Source organism: Osmerus mordax, chromosome 24 (genome assembly GCF_038355195.1).
Source record: "Osmerus mordax isolate fOsmMor3 chromosome 24, fOsmMor3.pri, whole genome shotgun sequence".
NCBI lineage: Eukaryota > Metazoa > Chordata > Actinopteri > Osmeriformes > Osmeridae > Osmerus > Osmerus mordax.
The window spans coordinates 7,106,986-7,130,950 of record NC_090073.1 but is presented as its reverse complement, the minus strand read 5'-3'; the positions used below and the strand labels follow the sequence as shown (position 1 = coordinate 7,130,950).

General features: G+C 47.0%; 2 protein-coding genes across 3 annotated transcripts; both read right to left on the bottom strand.

Annotated features, from left to right (window-relative positions):
* Positions 1 to 2,962: 2,962 nt before the first annotated feature.
* cds2 (CDP-diacylglycerol synthase (phosphatidate cytidylyltransferase) 2) lies at positions 2,963 to 10,762 on the bottom strand. The gene is made up of 13 exons (XM_067228026.1): positions 10,637 to 10,762; positions 8,150 to 8,274; positions 7,955 to 8,051; positions 7,478 to 7,575; positions 6,783 to 6,922; positions 5,868 to 5,926; positions 5,382 to 5,464; positions 5,034 to 5,121; positions 4,831 to 4,899; positions 4,518 to 4,670; positions 4,187 to 4,306; positions 3,954 to 4,057; positions 2,963 to 3,704 (listed from the first exon to the last, which is right to left on the bottom strand). The coding sequence occupies exons 1-13, from the start codon at positions 10,700 to 10,702 to the stop codon at positions 3,572 to 3,574; spliced, it is 1,335 nt and encodes a 444-aa protein (XP_067084127.1). The 5' UTR covers positions 10,703 to 10,762; the 3' UTR covers positions 2,963 to 3,571.
* A 3,345-nt stretch (positions 10,763 to 14,107) lies between these two features.
* neff1 (neuronal intermediate filament family member 1) lies at positions 14,108 to 20,228 on the bottom strand. 2 transcript variants are annotated; one of them, XM_067228282.1, is made up of 4 exons: positions 19,399 to 20,228; positions 17,462 to 17,782; positions 17,096 to 17,220; positions 14,108 to 16,637 (listed from the first exon to the last, which is right to left on the bottom strand). In XM_067228282.1, exons 1-4 carry the CDS (start codon positions 20,122 to 20,124, stop codon positions 16,283 to 16,285), a joined length of 1,527 nt encoding a protein of 508 aa, XP_067084383.1. In that variant the 5' UTR covers positions 20,125 to 20,228; the 3' UTR covers positions 14,108 to 16,282. The 2 variants fall into 2 exon arrangements, with proteins under 2 accessions (XP_067084383.1, XP_067084385.1); XM_067228284.1 differs by having other exon boundaries at positions 17,462 to 17,779.
* Between the last annotated feature and the right edge of the window lie 3,737 nt (positions 20,229 to 23,965).

Genomic DNA, 23,965 nt, shown 5'->3' with positions numbered 1-23,965 from the left:
TCAAACCTTTTTCTGTATCTCATTTCCTACTTCCTGTGTGCTGATCATTCTTCTTCTTTTTTTTTCTCAACCCCCTTTTAGACGTGTCCTTTCGTGTTCTCTCCACTTCCCTGTGAGGCAGGTACTTGCTACGGCTTTCTAGTATGTGACCATGTGCCTCCAGCCTCCTGTCAGCTAAGACTTAGAGGCAGCCAGAATTTATAGTTTAAACATATTATTCACCGGTGTCTGTGAGGATTTTCTCTTTCAAATCGTGGCTTTGGTTTTCTGGGTAGCTGAATTCGAGCTGTAGCCCAAAAATGCAGTTCCTGACAGGTTCACGATATGAGGGTTTCTGAAAATGTGTCTTATGTTGATAAATATCTTGTCTGGAGTTTATAATAGAAGACGGAAGTTTCTGGTCACATGAGGGAAGGGGTGAATATCAACACAGACCAACATCTCCCTATTTCCCCTTTATTGTCAACATATGAGCCAGTCAAAGGCAAAGCACATTTCAGCATTATCAAAAACGTACAACTTATACATTTCCTAAACAAACACAACTGAACACAAACCATTTCACAATTGGATAATAAAGAATATCATTTTATATAAATTATACAACATCAACTCTAGATAGGGTTATCAGAATAAAAGCAAACAGTTAGATCTACGGAAGGAGTGTATGTGTGACAGCCAAACATAACAGGTCTCCCATACATTCTATCTATATCTATTCCAAGGTGTCCAAGAAAGATAAAAGTCATCTTCAGGTGATTAAAAAAATAGATTTATGTCAATTTAGCTGAGGAAAAAATTGCACAGAGGCATCCACTGAAATATCATGAATCTACTGGGAAGTGAAAAGTGCTCAAAATCCTTTATTAACGGAATTGATCCACCTGTCTATTATCTGTCCCTTAGTCGGTTCTTGGAACCGGGGGGGGGGAACGGAATGTATCGAAGCGCAGCAGAGAGACAGAGACAGACCAGCCCGCCCTCGCTGCAGCACTGGCAGAGGTTCAGCTGAACAGACCACAGGGGCCCTCCATCAACAGCTCAGCGCCCCCTGGTGGCTGTCCATGGCACTGACAGAGACCTGCAAGAGCCTCACAGAGCATGGTATTGCTGTCCGCCACTGCACAGACTCCCTTTAGGGATCCAGATTAACACACCTGGCTGATAATAACATGCCTGAAATATGACTTCCATCGGTCATCCCTCGTCCACTCGAGACTGGATTATGTTTGTTGTTGACGTGGGATGCTACAGATCACACACAATAGCTTCTAGTTCACACTGACAACAGTCCTTACCAGAGAGCACTAAAGCAGACAAACCAGGTACCATGGCGATAACAGAAATGACACACTTCTATCTATTTTCATCTATTTTAACACCTCTCGTCTTCTGTAGCCCAAATAGCTTAATACCATCAAAAATAATCAGTGAACAATTTGTGAACAAGCAAAAAACAAAAAGGGACAACAGTCTTCTAAACAATAGCATATATAGTATATTTGAACATTTCTGACCCTTCAGAAGAATCGTAAATCCTGGCACAACATAGAATAAAAATATATTAAAACAGTAACAAAACACATAGGTCAGCTACACATTCATGGCTTTTCAGTGTGATTGTGGAAGCTTAGACTGGAGTTGTGAGTGGTCTGCAGGCTGAACACATAGCTCTGTGACCTCGAACATGACAGGGCAGGACAACACGCAACTGTGGAGAGAAACGAGCTGTGTGATTGGTCCTCCTTTGAGTTTAAGAGAAACGAGCCGCGTGATTGGTCCTCCTGTGAGTTTAACCCGTGTTACTTCCCTATCCACTCTCCTCCATGGTAAGGGTGACATGCTGACGTATTGCTTGGTTCTATCCTAAAGCCACAAGACGTGTTTTCACCGCCTGAAAACGCAAAAAACTATAGCTTTAGTTTATCCACTGTGAGAGTTATTAAACAACGTTCGCTTTTCCCCCCCACACTCTTTAAATAGTTAACATGAGTTACCAGTGACATTGTACAAGCTACAATCCAGGGGAAAACTAACTTTGGACATGTGACATGAAAGTATAGGATGTGATTGGGCGACAGGGTGAGGAGAGGGATGACATCATCATTAGTAGATCAGTCCCCACCCCAGCCACATCTCTGTAAAGAAACACTCATCCCAACTTATCTGCGGGCACTCCCTGTTAACGCAATAGCTACATGAGGACATTAACATATATTCACACCCACACACATTGCACTTATATCAACAGTAGATCTGTATTACAGTCTGGTTTACATATGTATCAAGATAGAACATGGCAAATTCAGAATAACAAGTGTACAGATTATGGAAGTATCTTAAAACAGGAGCAGACCTGGCAGTGCATTATCTTAGCTTACTGAACAAACAAGCTGTGAGGAGTCTTAGACCAAGACACACTGCTGAGTCTAGCTGTGCCACGGTGAAACCATTCCGGCGTTTCTGTAACTATAACACTTAGGGAGGGTGTTTCCTATCACACAGTCTGGCAGGGATAACGCAGTACTTAAGTCACTGGTAACAAATTGTAATCGTTAAAACTATAGATATAGACATATGTCAGTGGTTTTAGCTTTTCTTATGAGAACCTCCACAGATCTATGGATGAACAATAATTGACCTTGAACACATGGTCATATAGTGACAGTTTGAGACAAAGTCGGCATCACGGTCACACTGCAAAACACCAACTTAGCTCAGAGCGGGCGGTAAACCGCGTCGCTTGTGAACGCTGCTCCCGTCAGTAACGCGTGCGACGTCGTGTGAGCACACCTCGCTCTCAGGGAAACACTTTCTTCCTCGACCTGGATTGTGTTGCTCTCTAATGACACATTCAATAATCCTGACTAATCCCTCAACGTACGCTCCAAATTTAGCCGTCCACACATCCCCCCCCCCCTCCCCCCACCACCATCCCCCCTAACCCCCCACCCACCCCCTCATGGCTCCAGGAAGGTCTGGCTGGATGCGGAAAGCCCTGAAATGGCGCCGAAAGGACAAAACCCAAAAAGGAGACACACAGGAGCAACACTGACAAACAGAAACATGTGCACGGTCCGACTGTGTATGCCCCAGAACAGCTGGGCATACACAGCCCACTGTCTCCCGTGGGGGTAAAACGGACAAAAGGGATGAAATGGCGAGATATCAATGTAAAAACACAACCACAGATATATAAATACAATGACGGCGGAAGCAAACGAAACATAAGCACGGACACAGTGTCAGCATATTCGAGCAGTGCATTAAAACACAAAATATAAAATAGGACATGTACCCTCAAATATTCACACACACGTCGGAGGTACAGGTTATCCTGTGTACACGCAGAAATGTAGGTACTATGGTTGACATGAGAGACAACACTCATACAGTCACTTACAGACAACCTGAAACACGGACAAAATATAACACACGCACTCTCACATTCATACACAACACGGAATGACCCAAGGCTTTCGTAGACTTTTGTTGTTGTTTGTTTTTCCTCGTTTGTATCCTTGCTCTCCTCCCACTGGAGCAGCAGGCGTCTGCGGGTGAGGGTGAGGCTCTAGGCAGCTTCCTCGCCGACCTGCAACAGGCCCCTCTCGGTCAGGTGGGTCTTCAGGGAGTTGAAGATGACGAGCTGCTGGTCCAGACGCAACGCCAGCAGCTGCTGGACCACCTTGGCGGGGTTGGGGCCCCTGGGCGGAGGAGGAGGAGGGGACTGTGAGAGACACGCACATTGACCGCACACCCACTCACGGTGGAGTCGGACGCCCAGGTCACATAAAAACATGCACTCACGACTCTCGTTCCCGTTCTCACACACACACACACACACACACACACCGCACGCACACCTACCCACCAAACCAGCCCGTGAACTAAACCCTTCTGATCCGCAACAGCGCTCCATTCAGTACGGTTCACCTACATCCTCCACAGCTTACCTGATGAAGCTGGCGATGTAAACGTTGACGAAGGTGGCCATGAGGTACTGGCAGTCGAAGCGGTCCATGATGCCGCCGTGACCAGGGATGGTGTCGGCAAAGTCCTGGAAGAGCAGCGGGCACAGGAGCCAGGGTCAGAGCACAGAGGGGGGCAGAGAACAGGGGGTGACAGGAGACTACAGTAAGGTCCGACACGGACACACACACACGTCGACATCCTCGCACACACGCACCTTGATCTTAAAGGCCCTCTTGAAGCCACTGGCAAAGAAACCGCCGAAGGGTCCCATGATGGAGGCGAAGGCAGAGAGGGCGATGCTGTGGATCTGGAAGGGGTAGAGACGAACCGTGGTCTGCAGTGAAGGGAGGGGAGGAGAAGGGGAGAAAGAGAGAGGTTAGGGAAGAGAGGGAAGGAGAGAAACGTTGAGTTCTTCAAGTGCCTACCCAGACCCAAGCCACAGGCACACTTCCAGTCGACCAGAACATCTAGAAAGTTCTCAAACAAGCAGCCCGGCCCAAGATCCAGGGCCAGACGATGCCAGCTGGGCCAGGAGAGCATCTCACCCAGCCAGTGAGAGACTCCAGCATGGCGGGCATCCCGTAGTCCTGCAGCACGAACAGCTCCGAGGGCTCGCAGTCCACCGTGAAGCGGTTGGAGTCGTTGTTGAACTCCACCGGGCACACGAAGTACTGGTAGCCAGCCATCACATAGGACAGCTGGAGACGGAGAGGGGGGGGGGGGGGGAGGGGAGGGGTGAGAGAGGGGGGTGGAAGGAGAGGGGGGGGGAGAGACAGGCAGGATTTTATAGACTGGTGAACACCAGTAGATGGGTTGGCGTTGGTGGCGGTGTTGTTGACGTTTTTCGTATCGTCTCACCAGGATGCCAAACACGACAGTGGCGAAGAACCCTCCGATGAAGCCCTCCCACGTCTTCTTAGGAGACAGCTAGAGAAACCACAACGCCACACGCGCAACATTACTCACAACCTGGGGGGGGGGGGGGGGGGGGGGGGGGGGGAATGCACACAGATAGCGTGTTGTCGCGGCGCAGGGAGGGCCATGTGGCCGCGGGGTCCGACCTTGATGAGGGGGGTGCGTCCGAAGAAGAAGCCGAACATGTAGGCCATGATGTCATTACAGATCACACAGGAGATGGGCACTATGAACCTGGAGAGAGGGGACGAGAGAGAGAGAAGGAGAGACGGTGAGGGGGAGAGACACCGATGGAGACTGAGATGCTGAGGCAGACAGAAGCAGAGAGAGAGAGAGAGAGAGAGAGAGAGAGAGAGAGAGAGAGAGAGAGAGAGAGAGAGAGAGAGAGAGAGAGAGAGAGACAGAGAGAGAAAGAGAGAGAGAGAGAGAGAGAGAGATAGAGAGAGGCGGTGAAATAACAGAAGTAGAAAGAAGAAACAAAGACTAACTCTTACCAAATCATGCCCTCAAACAGGTTGTGGATGATGAGGTGAGACTGTGTCACCACAATCAGCAGAGTCACATGAGTCCAGCCAAACTGAGAGAGAGAGAGAGAAAGAGAGATATAAACACTATAAATATATCTATAAACACAGCTTGATTAAATAAAAACACAGTGTCCTTTTTCTGGCATGGCACTGTCACTGAATATCCAACGGTTCCTGCAGTCCGTGGCGCTCAGCCAGCTGTGCTCGCCCTGACAGGGAAGACGTGGGGCTGATGTACACCTCCTACCGGTGTGCGTTCCCCAGCCAAGCCTCTGTCCTGTTTAAAACCAGGACCCAAGCCAGGCCCAGGGCCCAGGCAGCAGTAACAGAAGCTGAGGCAGGGCCAGTAATGAAGGTTCTGGCCCAGGCCTCTGCTGGGGGAGGGGGGGGGGGCTCTGGTTATTATGCAGTATGCCAGAGGGGTTGGGAGGGGGGTTACAGCAGAAGTCTCACCATGTAGAACTGCAGACGATAGTGCTTCTTCACCAGGCTCAGCACAAACATGCAGAACCCTGCAGACACACACATAAACACACAGAGGTTAGTAATGACTCCCTCACAGACACACACATGGATTATCCCAGCTTCCTTTCTCCGAAGTGACTGAAACAGGAGAATCAGTCAACAACAAATTAAGAAACACTTCAAATCAATCTATTCAATTCAATCAGCCTGCATCCATTTGACCAGGATCCAATTAAGGTACTGGAGACTTTAGTGCCTCTTCTCTCCCCTGGGCTGACATCAGTCTGTGTCCTCACCCTGCTGCAGTACGGGCACACTGCACGCCAGGGCCTGGCACTTGTTTTCATACAACTTCACTCTGCGAGACTCAGCTCTTTTCATTCATTAATGTCTCTGGGCGGATGACAAGATTGGAAGCACACTTCCTGGTCCAACAGGAGGGAGGGAGGGAGGCACCAGCCCTAATTTGCTTTTCACCTTGAAGGGAGAAGTGTGTGAGGCAGAGGTGTGTGTGGGGGAGAGAGAGGAGCGTGTGCGAGGGGAAGGGAGGGAGGTGTGTGTGAGGCAGAGGAGCGCGTGAGAGAGAGATAGACTTGTGACATTGCTGAAAGACACCCAGGCTTCTCTCTGTCACCACATCCTGTGTGGTACAAACCGTCCCACAGCAGATCTCACCAAGTCGTGCTGTTCAGCTTGCACCAGAGCTGACCCTGAGTCCAGAAGGGCTGAGCTGGTATACAGGACAGAAAACTACAGGCTAACCTTGGTGGTCGGTGGTAGGCCACAGTGCAGCCACACCCACAGGAGGTGTCACTTCCGCCATCTGGAGGACACGTTCTTTCTATGAACAGTTGGCGGTGGCGTAACTGGCGGCGTTTGCTAGGGGCTTGGCGAGCGTCTGACCTGTGAGGTAGAGGGCGAAGGAGATGAAGCGGTGGTATTTGCTGAGGATGCGAAGAGGCTCCTCCCTCTGCACCAGCGTGAAGAAGTAGTCGGTCACCGTCTCACCATAGAAGAAGTAGTTGACGCACAACAGGAAGTACCTGGGGAAGTGGGGGAAGGTTTCAGAAGCACACATACCTTCACCACACCAACTGCAAGCTAAGCAACGCAGGCTGACGTTTGCACTCTGCATGCTGGAAAACCCTGGTGTTTAGGCTACAGTCCTCTCACTGGTTCAGAGAGAAAAACTAGGTTTTCCACACCAGGTTTTCGAGACTCACTGCATAGCGACCACTGAGCTAGCACTACAATGGCTACAGACAAACTACAGACTTGTTTCATTTGTAAGTAATACAGTATAGCTATCATTTAGCACGGCTTAATGTCTATCACAACAGCAAATTTGCTACCCACAACCACCCAACTAACCTCAGCCAGTCTGGAATGGAATCAAATACACAAGATCATTATCATCATCTCAGTCAATGACACATACTGGAATGTGAGTGTGAGTGTGAGTGTGTGTGTGTGTGTGTGTGTGTGTGTGTGTGTGTGTGTGTGTGTGTGTGTGTGTGTGTGTGTGTGTGTGTGTGTGTGTGTGTGTGTGTGTGTGTGTGTGTGTGAGAGTGTGTGTGTGTGTGTGTGTGTGGCCTCACCAGCTCAACGTTCTGAACCAGGGAAGGTGATAAGAGTGGTACACGCTGTAGCCGATGGTGATGATCTCTTGGAAGCACTTTATCTGCACACACAGCACCTAAAAACACACACATCTGTTACAACAAACACAGCCCCTGAACGCACACTCACACACCCGTAACAACACGACCTTGTTTATCTACTCATTTTCCTATTTGCCATCTGTTGTCTTTGTGTGTTGATGGTTAGGTTATTTAGTTATCTGGTGTTTGTATGTTGATTTCTTTTTTGCTATGTTTTTTTCCTTTTCCTTTATCTGTTGTTTGTATGTTGATTTCTTCTTTGTTACATGCTTTTCCTTTTTTATCTGTTGTTTGGTACGTTTTTTTCTTGTGTGGACCCCAGGAAGAGTAGCTGGTGTCTTTGGCATCAGCTAATGGGGATACGAATAAAATCAAAATCAAATCAAATCGTAGGGGAATGGAGGGATCACGTACTATCATCATGAGAACGATGGGGCCCATGTAGATAATGAAGAAGAAGAAAGAGATCATGGCCAGAGTCAGTATCCCTCGAACCCACCAGTTCTTCCATCTGTGGAAACACACACACACACACTTAAAATAAGCAGTGACTTGGTAAGGACTTGACGTGGTAAGGCACAAACAAATAGCTGATAGCTCGTCAGTTACCGTGACGACAGTCCGGACAGGGCCTTGTTGAGGACCTCAGGAGTGTCGTCAGTGGACACAGGCACCTCTGGGACTCCCGGGTCAGGCTTGGTCTCTCCGTCAGAGCCCCCCTCCTTCTCAGAGCCCTGCAGGGAAGGACAGGGAGGAGGGTGAGCAGACGCTGCATGCTAGCTTCAGATGTTCAGACGCTACACGTTAGCTTCAGATGTTCAGACGCTACACGTTAGCTTCAGATGTTCAGACGCTACACGCTAGCTTCAGATGTTCAGACGCTACACGTTAGCTTCAGATGTTCAGACGCTACACGTTAGCTTCAGATGTTCAGACGCTACACGTTAGCTTCAGATGTTCAGACGCTACACGTTAGCTTCAGATGTTCAGACGCTACACGTTAGCTTCAGATGTTCAGACGCTACGCGCTAGCTTCAGATGTTAGCTTCTCCTGGATGCAAGCCAAGACACAAGAACTCATATCTTACTTAGTGCTCCTGCAGTAGATGCAGCCATGAATGTGAAAAGGACTGAATCTGAATTTGACTACATCAGAGTAAACATATTAACTTTGATGTAGGCTACAATGTCAATGTCAAATCATTTAGGCTATATAGTTCAAAAAACTATTAACATGAACATTTAGAAAATATGACCATATAAGTATATTTATTTCAGCTGCAATATTCAACAAGGTTTAATTAATGTATTGTTCTATTTTTGGATGAGAAACCACCTGGTGTTTCCATGCTATTAAAATGGCTTGAATCTTGATGACCCAAACTGCTTCTCCATGGCAACAGCCACTGAAGTGTGTCATTACCAGAGGACAGACATGTCTCTCTCTCTCTCTCTCCCTCTCTCTCCTCTCTCCCCCCCCCCCCCCCCCCCCCCCCATGTGGCCTTTAGGGATAACTACTACCCTATGATCCTCACAGGATGGAACTATGTATCACACACACACGCGCACACACACACACACACACACACAAGGGCTGACAGACAGAGAGCGGCTATCAAAGCAATAGACGCTCCAGGCTGAGGGGTTTCCATGGAGACCACATCCCGTCACTCAGGATGCCAGAGCTAAAAATACCTCCTTCTTTCACATCAACAACACTCGCGTTCCTCCGGCGACCCCAGTTCATGCTTCCTGTAAAGAACGAAGTAGCACTGGCCTCCGTGTTAGTCCCTAACAATACCCTCATCTAGCCCTTGGGTCATTTAGGATTCTATACTCTTATCGTATTTTGTGTTCTGAACCCTTGTTTGGCCTTCAGTAAGATACAAGCACATAGACACAACATCGGACATAACAGAATAAAAGGAGATTTACTTTGGGTTTACTCTAGCTAGGCTATGGATCTCCTAATGTGTAACAAAGCTTTAGATTAGCTATGGAGAGACTTAAAGAGAGGTGAGTGGACACAGTCTGCTTCCTCTATAAACTCCAATCTGCAACAGTGTTTCTAAACTGACAGAACCAAACAACAGGCAACTGCAATAATGCAGATCAATAAACTTAATCTGACCAGTAGAGGCCTGACTGGGAAAGGCAGCAACCACGGGCAGATGAACGGAAGTATAATGGATGCATTGCTGCTTATTTTAAGCAGAGACGCATGAAGCCATGAATTAGAGGGACGTTCAGCAGCATAACTCCAAAGTTAATCTAATGAAGATGCACAGAAGGCCCAGCTGTATGGGGAGAGGGCATGTAGGGAACCCAAGCAGATGTATACATCTCTGCCTGTGTTCGTAATAACTATAATAACTTTAAGTGTTCCTCTATTCTTGAAACTGCATAGTTGGGCTCTAAACTGAGGAGACTGAATGGGTATAACTCACAGGTGGTGCATTTGAGAACAGACGTACTCAGTAGAGGTTGCAGGTTCAAATATCCACATGTACGTCATCTTGGATAGAAGCGTCTGCTAAATGACTATAGCCTACATTCTACTAACTTCACAGTTCCTAATACACTTGACTGACGGACATGTTTGTGATGTACACATAGTACCAACCCATCTGATCTCAACCATTCAAATTAGAAATCAAATTCACCACGCCCCTTTTCTAATATAGGGAGCAACATAATTTGGTACCACATGATTACACATATTTATCAGTTTACATTAGGCACTGGCAAACTATCGTTGTGGTTTTAGGTTTGTGTTATACGTGAGAAATGTGTGTTAATGTTTTAACTGATGTTAATAGCTAGGTTGTAGCTAGCTACCGTTAAACTGGACTGGACACAGTCTATTTGCTGAGTGGAATAGCTCCTTGGGACGTTGACTGGGCATGTTGTGTTGGCCTAAACAATGGATGTTGATTGTTGAGGCATGATCTCAATCAATTGTGTCAGTAACGTACGATTATCATTGCGGAGATCCTTTGTTATTGTATGCAAGCTAAAACCTGACATAAATTTGACCGCGGATTGTGTAAATTCCAGGAATTAGACTAACCCGTTAGAAGTCAATGCTCTCCTACCTTGTCATCAGACTGTTGCTGTTGTAGCTCGTTTTCTGCCGTTCCACGATGCCGTAGGTCTGTCATTTCAAAAGCAAATGTCCGATGTTTTTGAAGCAATAAGCTAGCTATGTTATAATATTTTAGTTTACTAGCGACAACAACAAGTACTTAGATGCCCTGTTCGATACTAGATTCTCTCTGCCTCTTGCGTGCACGTCAGTCCATCTCATTGCTCCTCCCCCTTCTTTAAACAGTATGTTCAAAAACGTTGTACAGTTCAACGATGTATCGCAGTTTGCATCGTTTTAACGAATTGGTTTGAATTGACGTGAGAACGGGAAAATCCTAAGCGTTGTATGTTTTAATGTTGGGATTTAGTAACAACTGTCAGTACCAATGAAATAGTCTCTATGGTTAAAAATTCCCTATTGGCCACTGCTGTATTAGAATTATTTTGTGACTCTTCAATGGAATTGTAATTATTTTCTTTAACACAGTGTGGCAGCAAAGGGCTGCAAATATTCAGAAGCCTGACGGCCTACTGTGTATGTGTTTGTGTGGGTGAGTTTGCGTGTGTGTGTGTGTGTGTGTGTGTGTGTGTGTGTGTGTGTGTGTGTGTGTGTGTGTGTGTGTGTGTGTGTGTGTGTGTGTGTGCGTGTGCGTGTGTTGAGGCGATGCGGTTCAGCCCTGTGGCGTGACAGGGGGAGCAGTATAAATACTTAATAGTCTCCCTCTGAGTTGGCGTGAGGAGAGGAAACGGTTGCAGACAAAATAACAACTGCTTTAGCAAAGTCCTATATGGATTATGCCTGCCCACTTTATAACAAAAGTTTCAAGCCAATCTAATTAAAACCTCGGGAATCTTACTATACACCAGATATTCTGATGTTTTGCAACAATGTGTTTTATTTTTATTAAATGTGTCCTTTGATTTCTGTATAAATCCTCAGAGAGTAATTTGGCCATATCGGCATCTACTGATGGTTCCCAGTGATTCATGAGTCATGAACGACCCCCAAGGCACACAGACAGATTAATCAACCCATGTAGTGTGTGCAGCAGCCTGGCCTTCATCAGTCCTTCTCCACAGGAGCCCCACATCTAGATTCACATTCCTACTGGATTAATCAATGACGACCACTTTTAAGAAGTCAGGCCCTTCCATCTTTCACATTGCCACAAACATTTAAAAAAATAGGTCTATAACCTTACTGCTTCTCGAGAAGATCGTATGAGGCAAATTTGTATTTCAGTGCAACACATTTTATATTATATTTTAAAATATGACGGAATGTGCTATAACGTCTTTTCCGATCAGAGAATGCCTGGGGTGTTTGACACCCTGCGGAGCGTGACTGAGCTGCATGGATGTGCTTTACATTTACATTACATTTAGTCATTTAGCAGACGCTCTTATCCAGAGCGACTTACAGTAAGTACAGGGACATTCCCCCGAGGCAAGTAGGGTGAAGTGCCTTGCCCAAGGACACAACGTCAGTTGGCATGACCGGGAATCGAACTGGCAACCTTCGGATTACTAGTCCGACTCCCTTACCGCTCAGCCACCTGACTCCTGCTTTAGTCAGGCTGCATCACCGTGTCCTCAACTTTGCTCAGTCATGCTAATGTAGACCCTGCCGTGTGGGTACTGTGTCAGACTCGTGGAAATGTGGGCCGTTGGAGCTGCTCCACAACTGCAGGGCTCTGGGACATCTGCAATGCAGGAGGCTATATTTAGCAGTGGAGGAAGGGTGCCAGGGCAACAGACAGGGAGAGAAGGGGAGAGAGAGAGAGAGAGAGAGAGAGAGAGAGAGAGAGAGAGAGAGAGAGAGAGAGAGAGAGAGAGAGAGAGAGAGAGAGAGAGAGAGAGAGAGAGAGAGAGAGAGAGAGAGAGAGAGAGAGAGAGAGAGAGAGAGAGACGAGAGAGAGAGAGAGAGAGAGAGAGAGAGAGAGAGAGAGAGAGAGAGAGAGAGAGAGAGAGAGAGAGAGAAAGAGAGGCAAGGACTTTTGACAGTTTTTGGAAAATAGATGGTAATTTTATCAGTTCTGATAGGTGATTTCATATCATGTCGAGTTCAAGTTTCAGGTTTATTTGTCATTAGAAGGGATAAGGAGGTGAGGGCTGTTGGCTGAGGTTAATATTGATTACCTTCTTCTCAGGCAGGTCCAGGGAGGCAAGTGAGAATGAGAGCAGTTTAATTATGTATGCATCCCCAGAACAACAAATCTGTTGAGGGAAGATCGTCCCACCAATCACCCGACAAATCAAGGACAGGGCTGCAACCAAGTCTTACGGCTGCTGGATGGATCACATTTCTGTACTTTCAATAAATCTGTCCACTCACAGACGTCCTCTGCTCTGGGTTGCTGTGCCTCGGCAAGGATCAGTCCCTGGACCCTGGACTGTGCACACCTCCAGCTCAGCCAACACATAACTCTCTCCATGTCACTGATGGAGGACAGGGCATCATTCATGCCGTGTCTCGCATACAGATGGGTCATGGCAACACTCAGACACAAACACACTTTCATGCTTACGCAAGCACACACACGCACGTGTCCACACCCACGCACGCACACACCCACATACAGTACATGTATTTCATCCCTCTGTATTTTGTGTTTGATAAATGGAAGGCAGGGACAGTATAAATCACAACTGGGTTGCCTTCCTCTGCTCACTTGAGCCTTTCATCCAGAACCCGAGCCAAGAATGTGTCTTTCCGGGCTTTTCCAGTTGTGTGGGTATCTATTGGTTGCTTGTAAGTGCTGAGTGAGGCTTTTGGTCACTGTGCTGATTCTCTTTGGTCCAGACGGGGTGGTGATGAAGTCCTGGCTGTTGACAGCTGCAGTGGTGGGCTACTTGGCAACCGTCATTCATCTCGGGCGTGCTCATCCCTCATCTGACAGCAGAGGGGGCAGAGTTGAAGAGCTGAGCGTCGCGTCAGGAGACCCACCGCGGCCGCTTCTGAACAACGGCCTTCGCCAGGTCTGCAGGACTCAGCCTGTGGACTTTACATCCGAATGACGATGATTTTGATTTGGTTTCCTGAGAGAAATGTTCTTTCTTGTTTGTGTGATGATTACAGTAGTCCAAGCAGCCCACACAAACAGCTACGTCAGTCTCATGCCTTTAGAGTGTGATTTGTCACGATGCTGAATTATGTTTTGGAAGGCTAGCTAATGGCAGAATGGGATGGGTTCAAGGCCAACAGATTGATTACCCCCCTGTGAGCCATTTCCCCTCCCTCTGTCATGTTTACTAATTGTAAGATGTAAACCTATCCACAGGACAGTCGTGTGGAGTAATGGTGGTTATTTATTGGCTAAAGGCATAGTGTTGAAACAGCAGAAAAGGAAGTAAAAAATGTACATGATTCCTTCACTTGAAATGTAGAAATATCGAATGTTGTATTTCATTTTGTGTTCAGGATGTCCTTTTTACTTTGCAAAAAAACAATTGAGGACACAGGAAACCATTGTGAGTGTTTGGTTAATAAATGGCTTTATTTGGCTTTGGAAGGAATATCACTGCATGAGAGCGGCATACAGTCACAGTAGTATAGCAGGTCTGTAAGGTGTCAGCACTCCAGAACCACCTTGGAAAAACGTGAAATGCAAGTGAAAACTTTTTTATCGTTTTTGAACATGATTAAGGCAATTTTTTTCAACACTCAACAAGCATATCTATCCTATCCCCAGTTTTCAAGCACCCCGAATCAGGCCATGCAGTCATTACCCGTTGATTGATTTATTTCTCAGATAAAATAAAGGACTAAGTAGATTCTAAATAGGGCATATAATCATCCACAGTGTTCTACAAGTCTCTGATGTCACTCAACATGCTATCTACCTGACTGTATTGTAAGTTTACAAAGCGTGTGAAAAGACAAGACATTTTACTACAGGATCCTAAAGTTCATTGGCCAAATGCTTAGGAAAAATGTCTTGTATTCTCTCCGTACATTTGTTAACTTGACAATATTGCAGCATCATATCACAGTGCAATACCAGCGTCTCTCCATGTCACTTCCCTCCTTTCACACACAACAATATCTCTGTAGCAGTGCAGTGTCATGAGCTTCCCCCCCCCCCCCCCCCCCCCCCACTACACCATCCCAGACTAAGGGTGGGAAAGGGTGGCGTTCCACTGCCTTTCATCTCAGACTGCAGAACACGAGCGGTGGGCTTTGGGGTGGGGGTGGGGTGGGGGGGGGCGCGGGGAGGGGCAGGGGGCAGGGGGCGTGGGCAGGGGGTGATAATAGCCCTTATTCGCGGCGCCGGTGCACCATGTGACCGTGACCCCAGTGGCGTTGGCTTCGGCTGGCTGCCAGGTGCTGTCAGTGTGGAGGGCTGTCTCTGTCACACCCAGGTGCCGTCTCCACCTCCCCCACCCTCCTTGCAGCCTCTCCCCTGTCTGCCACAGAGCCCACTCAGGGCAGGCCACTGCACCATCTCCAGACAACACGACCAGAGCACTGGGTACCAGAACCAACTCCACTCACTCTAATCTAGACAGAGGGAAAGGGACTAAGCTACACTTGGAGGGAATTGTCTCGCTGAGAAACCAGAGGTGATAAATGTTAGTGAAAAATCAATCAATCAAGAGGAGATATTCATACTCTGAACAAGAATTGTACAATGTAATAAATAGCAGCATCTTTAAACTCTACATATGCCATTCGCCAAGGTGCACTCCATACAGCCTCTGCACAATGCACTTGTACTCTGCCACCACAGGCCTTTCCCCAAAAAAGGTTTAACTTTTAATATATATATATATTCGAAATTAAAATTGTATTCTTTTTTTTCTTTTTTTTGCCGTGCTATGACATTCGCAGAGACAGAGAGAGGGGGAGGATGAAGGCTAAACGTCGACTGAGGATGAGACGGAATGGAAAAGAAAGTAGACGAATGAACAGAACGTGTGAGGGGATGAAAGAGAGAAAAATGAGTGAAGCAATCGCCATTCCTCAGGGAGATACGTGTCATTTGATCTGCAGCCGGGCAATAAGTCACTGTTCCTGTCACATGCTAACATCCATGAGTTGGTCAAAGAGCGCATGCTACACTTCAACCTCTGATACAGAACTTTCCCAACTTTTTAAGTAAAAATCTAATAGCACCGTGAACGTTGTACTGGTAGAGTTGGTGTGCTCCAGACCGGTGCATAGCGTAGAAATCTGTGCTAGCAGATCTTGCACTGGAGTTATTCCTTTTACGCTTGCAATTGCTCTTAACCTCATAGGCCTACATGTTGTATTGCTAATGGCACATTAAGACAGGTGCTTTCTGGGTGCTTCCATCTCACCATGAGATCACCCAGCCTTGAGGCATTGCCCTGCAGGCTGGCAAGCTGCCTGGGGGCACCTTCTCTCAGGTCTGTGGTGAACTTCATCTAACGGGTGAACCCCACGATGAGAAACCATCCCGAGGCAACAGAGGAGAAAGTACATCTAGGAGGGATCTGGAGTGTGTGACTGACCGGGTGAGCTTGTGTGTGTGTGTGCGTGCCTGTGTACGAATGTTTCTATGTGTGTGTGCCTTGTAATGTGTGCATTTCCTGGTAACAAGGTGAAGAGATGAGGTGACAGAGAAGGGGATGGAACCATATGAACGAGTGAATGCATGGACTGTGATGGAGCGAAAGGTACATTCAGCTGTTTAGCTCTTGGTGCCCTTGCCGGCAGCGCCAGACTTCTTAGTATCCTTCTCCTTCTCTTTCTCCTTCTGCTCTTCCTCCTCCTCCTCCTCTTCCTCCTCCTCATCTCCCTCGCCCTCCTCCTGGTCGTTTCCCTCCTCTCCCTCTCCCTCTCCCTCCTCCTCGTTCTCCTCTTCCTCCTTCTCCTCCTCCTCCTCGTCCTCCTCCTGCTCGGGTTTGGCTCCGCTCTTCCTGTAGGGCAGGGAGGACCCCAGGGCGTAGGAGCGGCTGGAGGAGTAGGAGTAGCCAGAGTAGCCAGAGTGCTGGATGGCCCCGCTCACGGAGGTCAGACGGCACTCCTCACCTTCCAGGAGCTTCCTGTGTGGGTGCAGAGGGAGTTTGAGAGAGAGAGACAGGGAGAAAGAAAGATGAGATTCAAAGAAGGTAGGGAGAGAGAGAGAGAGAGAGAGAGAGAGAGAGAGAGAGAGAGGGAGAGAGAGAGGGACGGGAGAGAGAGATGGGAGAGTGAGAGACGGGAAAGAGTGAGATAAAGGATGACCATGGTTACCACTGTAAACTGCTGACTAAATAACATGGTAAAACTAAGAAAAGCATATTATTTAAAGACGTACAGTGGCAAATCATTAAACAGTGGTCAATATTTTAGTGCCAGAGACGTTTCTCATGGATGTCAAACACACTAGCACACCAAACTTTCCAAAGGGCTCTGTGATAGTGTACTCCCACAGGGAAAGTGGCTTTGCTGTCTAAACCGTTAGACATTGGTCAGTTCTATGCTTACGGAGTCATCTGACTCTGAGCTGGTGGAGACTGACCTGTAAGCTGCTATCTCAATGTCCAGGGCCATCTTCACATTCAGCAGGTCCTGATACTCACGCAGATGACGGGACATCTCACCCTTGGTGCTACGCAGGGCAGACTCCAGCTGCTGGATGGTCTCCTGCACACACACAGAGAAATACATGGTTACTAAAAGAGCACTTTATTATTAACATCTCAGAAAACATGTCCACCCACACAAAGTCTATGGAAATCTTTGACGTGCACTTGTTGCACCAACAATGCCTCAATCCTACCACCCAGTTCTCCACCCTACCTGAAGCTAATCCTCCACCCCCACCCTCACCTCTCCACCCCACACCTCTCCACCCCCCACCTCTCCACCCAGTCCTCCCCTCTACCTGCATCTCTCCCATCTCGTTGCTGTGGCGATCCTCCATATCGGCCATCTGCCTCTCCAGGGCCTCGTTGTGGCCCCTGAGGGCCTCGATCTCCAGCGTGCGGGCCTGCACCTGCCTGCGGTACTCGCTCAGATCATCCTTGGCCTGCTTCAAGTTGTCCGTGTTGCGGGCGGCGGCCTCGCTCACGCTGGCGAACTTGGAGTGGTACCACTCCTCAGCCTGGTTCATGTTCTTGGCGGACAGGACCTCGTACTGGGCCCGGATGTCCTTCAGGGCCACAGCCAGGTCTGGTTTGCCCATGTCCATCTCAACAGATACCTGCTACCAGACACAAACAGGAGCGGGGAATACAGGATCATTCTGTTGTGAAGGGTTAATCATTTGCATGATTTAGTCAACAATAACGATGTTTGACATTAGTCCAATTGTCGTGACCTGTGGAGTTCCAAAACTTTTTTTCCTAAAAAACGAAACAAAATGTGTGTGTTTTAGTAATAATAGATCAGCTTTACAGTATACACAGTATAGGTCTGATATTACCTGTACTGCAATATATCCATTCTGCTGTAAAGGGGGCGCTCTGTGCTTGAGTGGATGTTATGTAGCCAGTCAGGTAGAATGCTGAGAGCTCATCAATTCACTGCTGACTCTGGCTTCTGTGTGCAAGAGTAAGCTATGCTGCCTGTCCATCGCTTACATGGCAGTTATACATCTTACTGGCCAAAAGAGACCCGGGAGAATTTGTATCATCACTCTGTAAGAACCTCTCCAATTAAAAGGAGTAAAAAGATTGATTCGTTGAAAATTGCTACAAGTGTTGTTGAAGTGAAACTACACAAGTGACAGTTGTTATAATAGAAAAGGTTATTGTTATGTTAAGTTGTTAAGGCTAACTAATTGTTAATAAGTTCCATTATTTCTTTCCATATAGCATTCCATATATGCTAAGTATAAACAGAAGTTTATAAAAGTTCATTTTTACACCTAAATAGTTTTGTTTCTTAACAAGAAGACTGATGCTTGGGTCCCTCTGGGTCTCCTTTCAAATTTCAGAACTAATGTTTTAAATGCTGATTTAAAATGGTAAATAAAATAATGAAACAAAGTTTATAGTGAAGTTGATATGATGTGTGCACAGACTTGAGTGCTAAAATGGTTATTGCTACAAGGTCAGTGTGCCTGAATGCAGAGTTGACCCGCATCTACCGCATCCTAATAGGACCACACCTAGATTCTGCGCTACTGTTTCACCGCATAGTCTGGGCAGAGTTTGGACACCCCGCAATCACCCAATCTCTCTCATCTATCTCTCTCTCACTTCCCCACTCTCTCTTTCACTCTTTTCCACCCTCTCGCCCTCTCTTCCCAATCGACCTCTGTCTTACTGTCTTTCTTTATCTCTCTTGCATTCTCTCTTTCACAAATACCGTATGCACAGGTAAAGGATTCGGCATTTAAAGTCGACATTTTCTTTGCAGTCACAGAACACTAGTTCTCCAACATCTTTCTTGGTTAGAGTTTGTTTCCATAGAAACTACTTGCTCGGGACACTGCAGTTTATTTGGCAAGACCACGACACGGTGCTGTTTCATGCAGCGGAACTGCAGTGTCGTAAATTTTCGAGAACTGTCACTAATCGCAGTGCGCACTCACTTATTTTCCCTGGACAGCGCATGTGCTGAATATTTTAGTTTGTCCGATTCTGGTATACAGACTGATATAAATAAATCATTTTTATGAACTTCACCAATTGTCATATTGTTTAGTCTTGTTTCATAAATATTGACATATATACAGTATGTAGGCTTATAGTACACAGGATGCAACTATCTGAACTGTCAATAAACATGCAACAGTTTCCATTTGAGTTAACACCTCAATTGTATTTGCAGTTGATGTGTGGGTTTTATATTGGATGCGTGCGTGAGTGTCTGTACCTGGGAAGCCTGCAGGGACGTCTGCATCTCGTGCAACTCCTCGTCGTGAACTTTTCTGAGGAAGGCAATCTCATCTAAGAGGGATTCAACTTTCTTCTCCAGTTCCAGCCTTGACATCGTGGCATCGTCCACGTCCTTGCGGTAGTTCTTCAGGGTGTTCTCGGCTTCCTCGCGGAGCTTAGTGTCGTCATCGAGCTTCTCCCTCATGCGTTCCAGGGTCTCGTTCATCTGCACGCAGTCCAGGTGCATCTGGCTCTTCTCGTGGGTCAGTTCTTCCACGCGCGCCCGCAGCTCACGGATCTCTTGCTCGTACAGGTCATGGAGACGAGAGGGCTCGTTGTGGCGCTGACGCAGCAAGGTAACTTCAGCCTCGAGCACTTTGTTCTGCTGCTCGAGGTTGTGCACCTTCTCAATGAAGGAGACGAAGCGGTCGTTCAAGCCTTGCATCTGCTCTTTCTCGTTGGTGCGGATGATTTTCATCTCGTTGGTAACGGCCGTGGACTGTGTCAGGTCCATGGAGTCGGGCATGGAGGAGAAGGAGCGCCCGGCTCCCACCTTCCTGTAGCTGGAGGATGAGGTGGCATAGTTGCGGTGAGGGCTGGCACGGAATCCCGTGGAGAGACGAGAGGGGCTGCTGCCCACAGACATGCGGCCCGAGGCCCGGGGAGCATCCCCAAAGATCTTCCGATAAGAGCTGCCGGAATACATGTCACTGGAATAACTCATGCTGAAGGTGGAGTCCTGGAATGCTGATCGGTACTTGTGGAGTCCGTTCTCGCCGCCCCGTGGGAGAGTGTGTATGTGTGGAAGTGGGAGAGAGTGTGAGAGAGGAAGAGCGAAAGAGAGGAAGAGAAAGTGAGATGCAAGTAAAGGCTAAGACAGGTGCCTTTATAGCGCAGGACCTCGAGCATCATTTGACGCAGGGGTGGTAGGGAAGGGGAAACCTGCAAGCTCGTGCAAAAAAAGATATACTCTGGGGAGCGCGCGCTCACTCATGCAACTCCTCTTTTGCCTTGTAATTCTGACACCTTTACATTAAACGAAATCCTATCCATGCACACATGCATATCTTAATAGGCCTAAGATATTAGGATAACTTGGCAGGGCATTACATTAGGAAATATTGAATTCATCAAATGATAAATAAGCAATACATGTATAGCATGTGATTAAACCACAAGTATAGCTACCAGTTAAAATGTAACCTTACATTTCTTAATGCGCACATTTTAACCTTTAAGTAGCCTATATGCAAAGGTTTATATTTTATCAACTTTAACGAAACTATGACATATACTCTATAAAACAGGAATGGGTGTAATTTATGGATAATATTTCATAGGATGCACTTTTTATGCCATGTAATGTTAGCGGACTAAACACTGTCATTGCAGTTTTTCTTTGCTGTCCCAGCAGAATGGCACGAGATCGATGTATGTAGATGTGTGCGCCAGCGAGCGTGCCTGGTGAGATGATACTGCAGAGCCCTCACGCCCAGACACCGCATTATCGGAATACGGGATGAGACGCACTGGTCGACGTGTGACTTGCCTCATTTACAGCCTCATAATCTAAATCTAAATGCAAAACTAAATGTTTGGTACCTGTTTCCAAACCAGATCATGTTTATGCCAATTTAACTCCACCAAATGTATTGTACAGCATCATTATACTGCCTCCTAGTCTACTGGTACTTTCGTTGGTTGGCATATGTAGCTGTGAGGACTACACCGGCCGGGGAAGGTTACCGCGTGGAGACAGTCTGCCGCTGGCCTTGGTCCTGAATGCGCTCTGGGACGGCGACCACGCCCCTGCAAAGGATACAACACCCACGCGCCCGGGAGAGCGTCAGGTGACTGCAGGTTTTCTAGGTTCAATCAACGCTACAAAACGAGCATTTGCATCCAGACAAATAGTTGTATCAAATGTGGTGTTTGTTGGTTTTGTGGCTAGTTGAAACTGGGTGACTTGACCAAACGATCAGTTCATCAAATTAGGTAAGACAAGGTATCATATTCAAATAGTAACACTCATTTCACAACATTTCACAATGAAATTAATGTATAGATAGCCTTTGCTGATTACACAATAATAGGGCAAACTATTGTCAAGGGAAGTGAGTTGTGAGTCTCCATAAGTATTCTCATCTCTGATCATTCAATTTAGAAGCAGTTCAGACTCAGACATTTGTTACTGTAAATCATTCCTGACATTGTAAATGGGTTTCCACAGGGGAGACGGCAAGTCCAACGGATGTTTTGCATGTCCTAGATCATCCACTAGAGGGCGTAAGGTGATCAGTAATGCTCGGCAAGTCAAGAAAGCGGAAAAGGCAGAGAGAGGGCGGGGTAGAGAGAAAGAGAAAACGAAAACAAGCAAGCAATAGGGAAACTCTCCCACATGAAGTCCCTGATCCACCACAGAGCTAAGCTTCCCCTAACCCCTCCTGTTCTGTCTGCAGGATTCAGCTCTGAAGTGTTGAGGCTCAGATACTGTATGTCCTAATGAACGCCATCGTCAAGCGCTTCAAACTAATTTACACCGACAACCTGGAAAATCCCTCTGATAGACTTGTGTATATGTTTGACAATACATTTCTTTTCAGTATACACATTCATCACACGCACAGACACAGAGTCTCAAGCTGTTCACCTGAGCCAGCATTTCGACTGTGTTTTGAGTTCATGATCAGCGGCTAAAGGCCTTATTGAGAGAGGGGATGGCAGTGACTCAGCAGGAAAGAACAGGTAACAGAAGAGCTACAGATAACCATTATCAAGCACATGGTCTGCAGGGAATAAACCGAGCAGATTGGATGCTTTGTTGTGCTGGAGAAGAGGTGAATATCAATTTGATATTGTGTCCGTTTCTGTGTGACGCTATATAGAAGGTATGAAATGCAATGCTAAAATGGTCAGAATTGATTAAATGCAGAACCATTTTAGTTAGGACATGCCATTGTTTTTCATATAGTTCTTTTGTAGAAACTCAAAGTAGGCTTTTTGCCTCCACAGTAAAACATAGGCTATATGGGCTTTCAGCCAGTTCCTCTTTTCAGAAACTCCAGTTCCCATGTGCTTTGATTTGCCAGGTGGTCCTCACACACACACACACACACACACACAAACACACACACACACACACAGATTCTGACGTATATTGTGCATCATTGGCTGCAGTGTGTGTTTGTCATCTCTTCAGTCTTAGATGGACTGATCTTGTCTGATGTGCACTCTTCACTCCCTTCCCCTGAGAGCTGGCAGTTGACCTGCTCCATCTGTCAACACACACACGCACACACGCACACACACAGCCATGTTCTGGCCGCCATCTTGGCTCTCAGCTGCGAAAGACAGTGATCAAGATCTCCTACTGTCAGTCAAAAAGGTCCTTAGATTCATGTATAATCCCCTAGGACCCCAGCTCTTCCAGGAACACCATAGCGTTCTACCACATGTCAATATTGTGTTGTTTGTTACAGGTAGAAGGCTTACGGGCTTTGACATCTGTCAATGTTTAGGCTTCGGGATCAGGAACAGTTGAATCCAACAACGATTTGAAATGATGATAAATACAATGCCTTTTCAAAGGGGAGAAGCCATTAGGACAGATATCTTGGCTCAGCATTGATGCACTCCAAAGCTGGGCGGCTGTATGCGTACGATGGCATGTCCTTTCTGATCTGACAGGACTGAGGTGGGGGAGGATGTTCCTCGAGGGCATGAAAGCCTCTTCGGTGCCCCCTCACAAACATAGAACAGAAACCAGGCCTCGTGTATTTCTCCTAAGGTCATGCTGTGACTGTGTGCGTGCGTGTGATCACACTTTGGCTTGTCCAGGTAGACGTATACCCGGCTAAGGTCACATGGAGATGGGTTTGCAGGGCTGGGATAAATTGTCGGATTTGCCTAATCTGACAGCCGGGATGGGTGGAGCAGGGTCAAAGACACGGACACAAATGTTTACACACATCCACTCCCCATCAGATAAGATGTCACAGTAGACAGTTCAATAAAATCTGCATTGCAGTAGATGTCCAAGGTCAGATACACAGATTAGGGGACAATAAAAACACTGGGAGCCACCTCAAGTCATCATCCTTGATGGTTTTTACCACCTAGTGTTTTATGTGACTCTGAATTTGTGTACGTATATTTGAGAGATATAGAGTATGTGTTTGATGGAGAGTGTGTGATGTGTGTGTTTGAGTAAGAGTGACCGTGTGTCTTCGTGAAGGGTTAGGCGGAATAACAGTCACAACTCCCATCACATGTACACTGTGCTTCATCAAATCTCAGCCCCCGCAGTCACCTCTGAATCCAGCTACAAAAACACAAACACAGAAGGAGATAGGGGTCACAAAGCAGGTAGTAAGGCCATGGGAAAGGTCAAGAGGGTCACGGACTAATGCGTAAATCACCCAGAGCCCCAGAGCCTGAGCATTTCTAGGATGGAGAGACTTTCCTCTCCTGGCTATTGTACCGAGCGTGCTTGAGAGGGTTTCCCTGACCCCCTCCCACCTCTCTCTCTCTCTCAAAATAAATCAATCCCTTAAAGCGCACCAGAA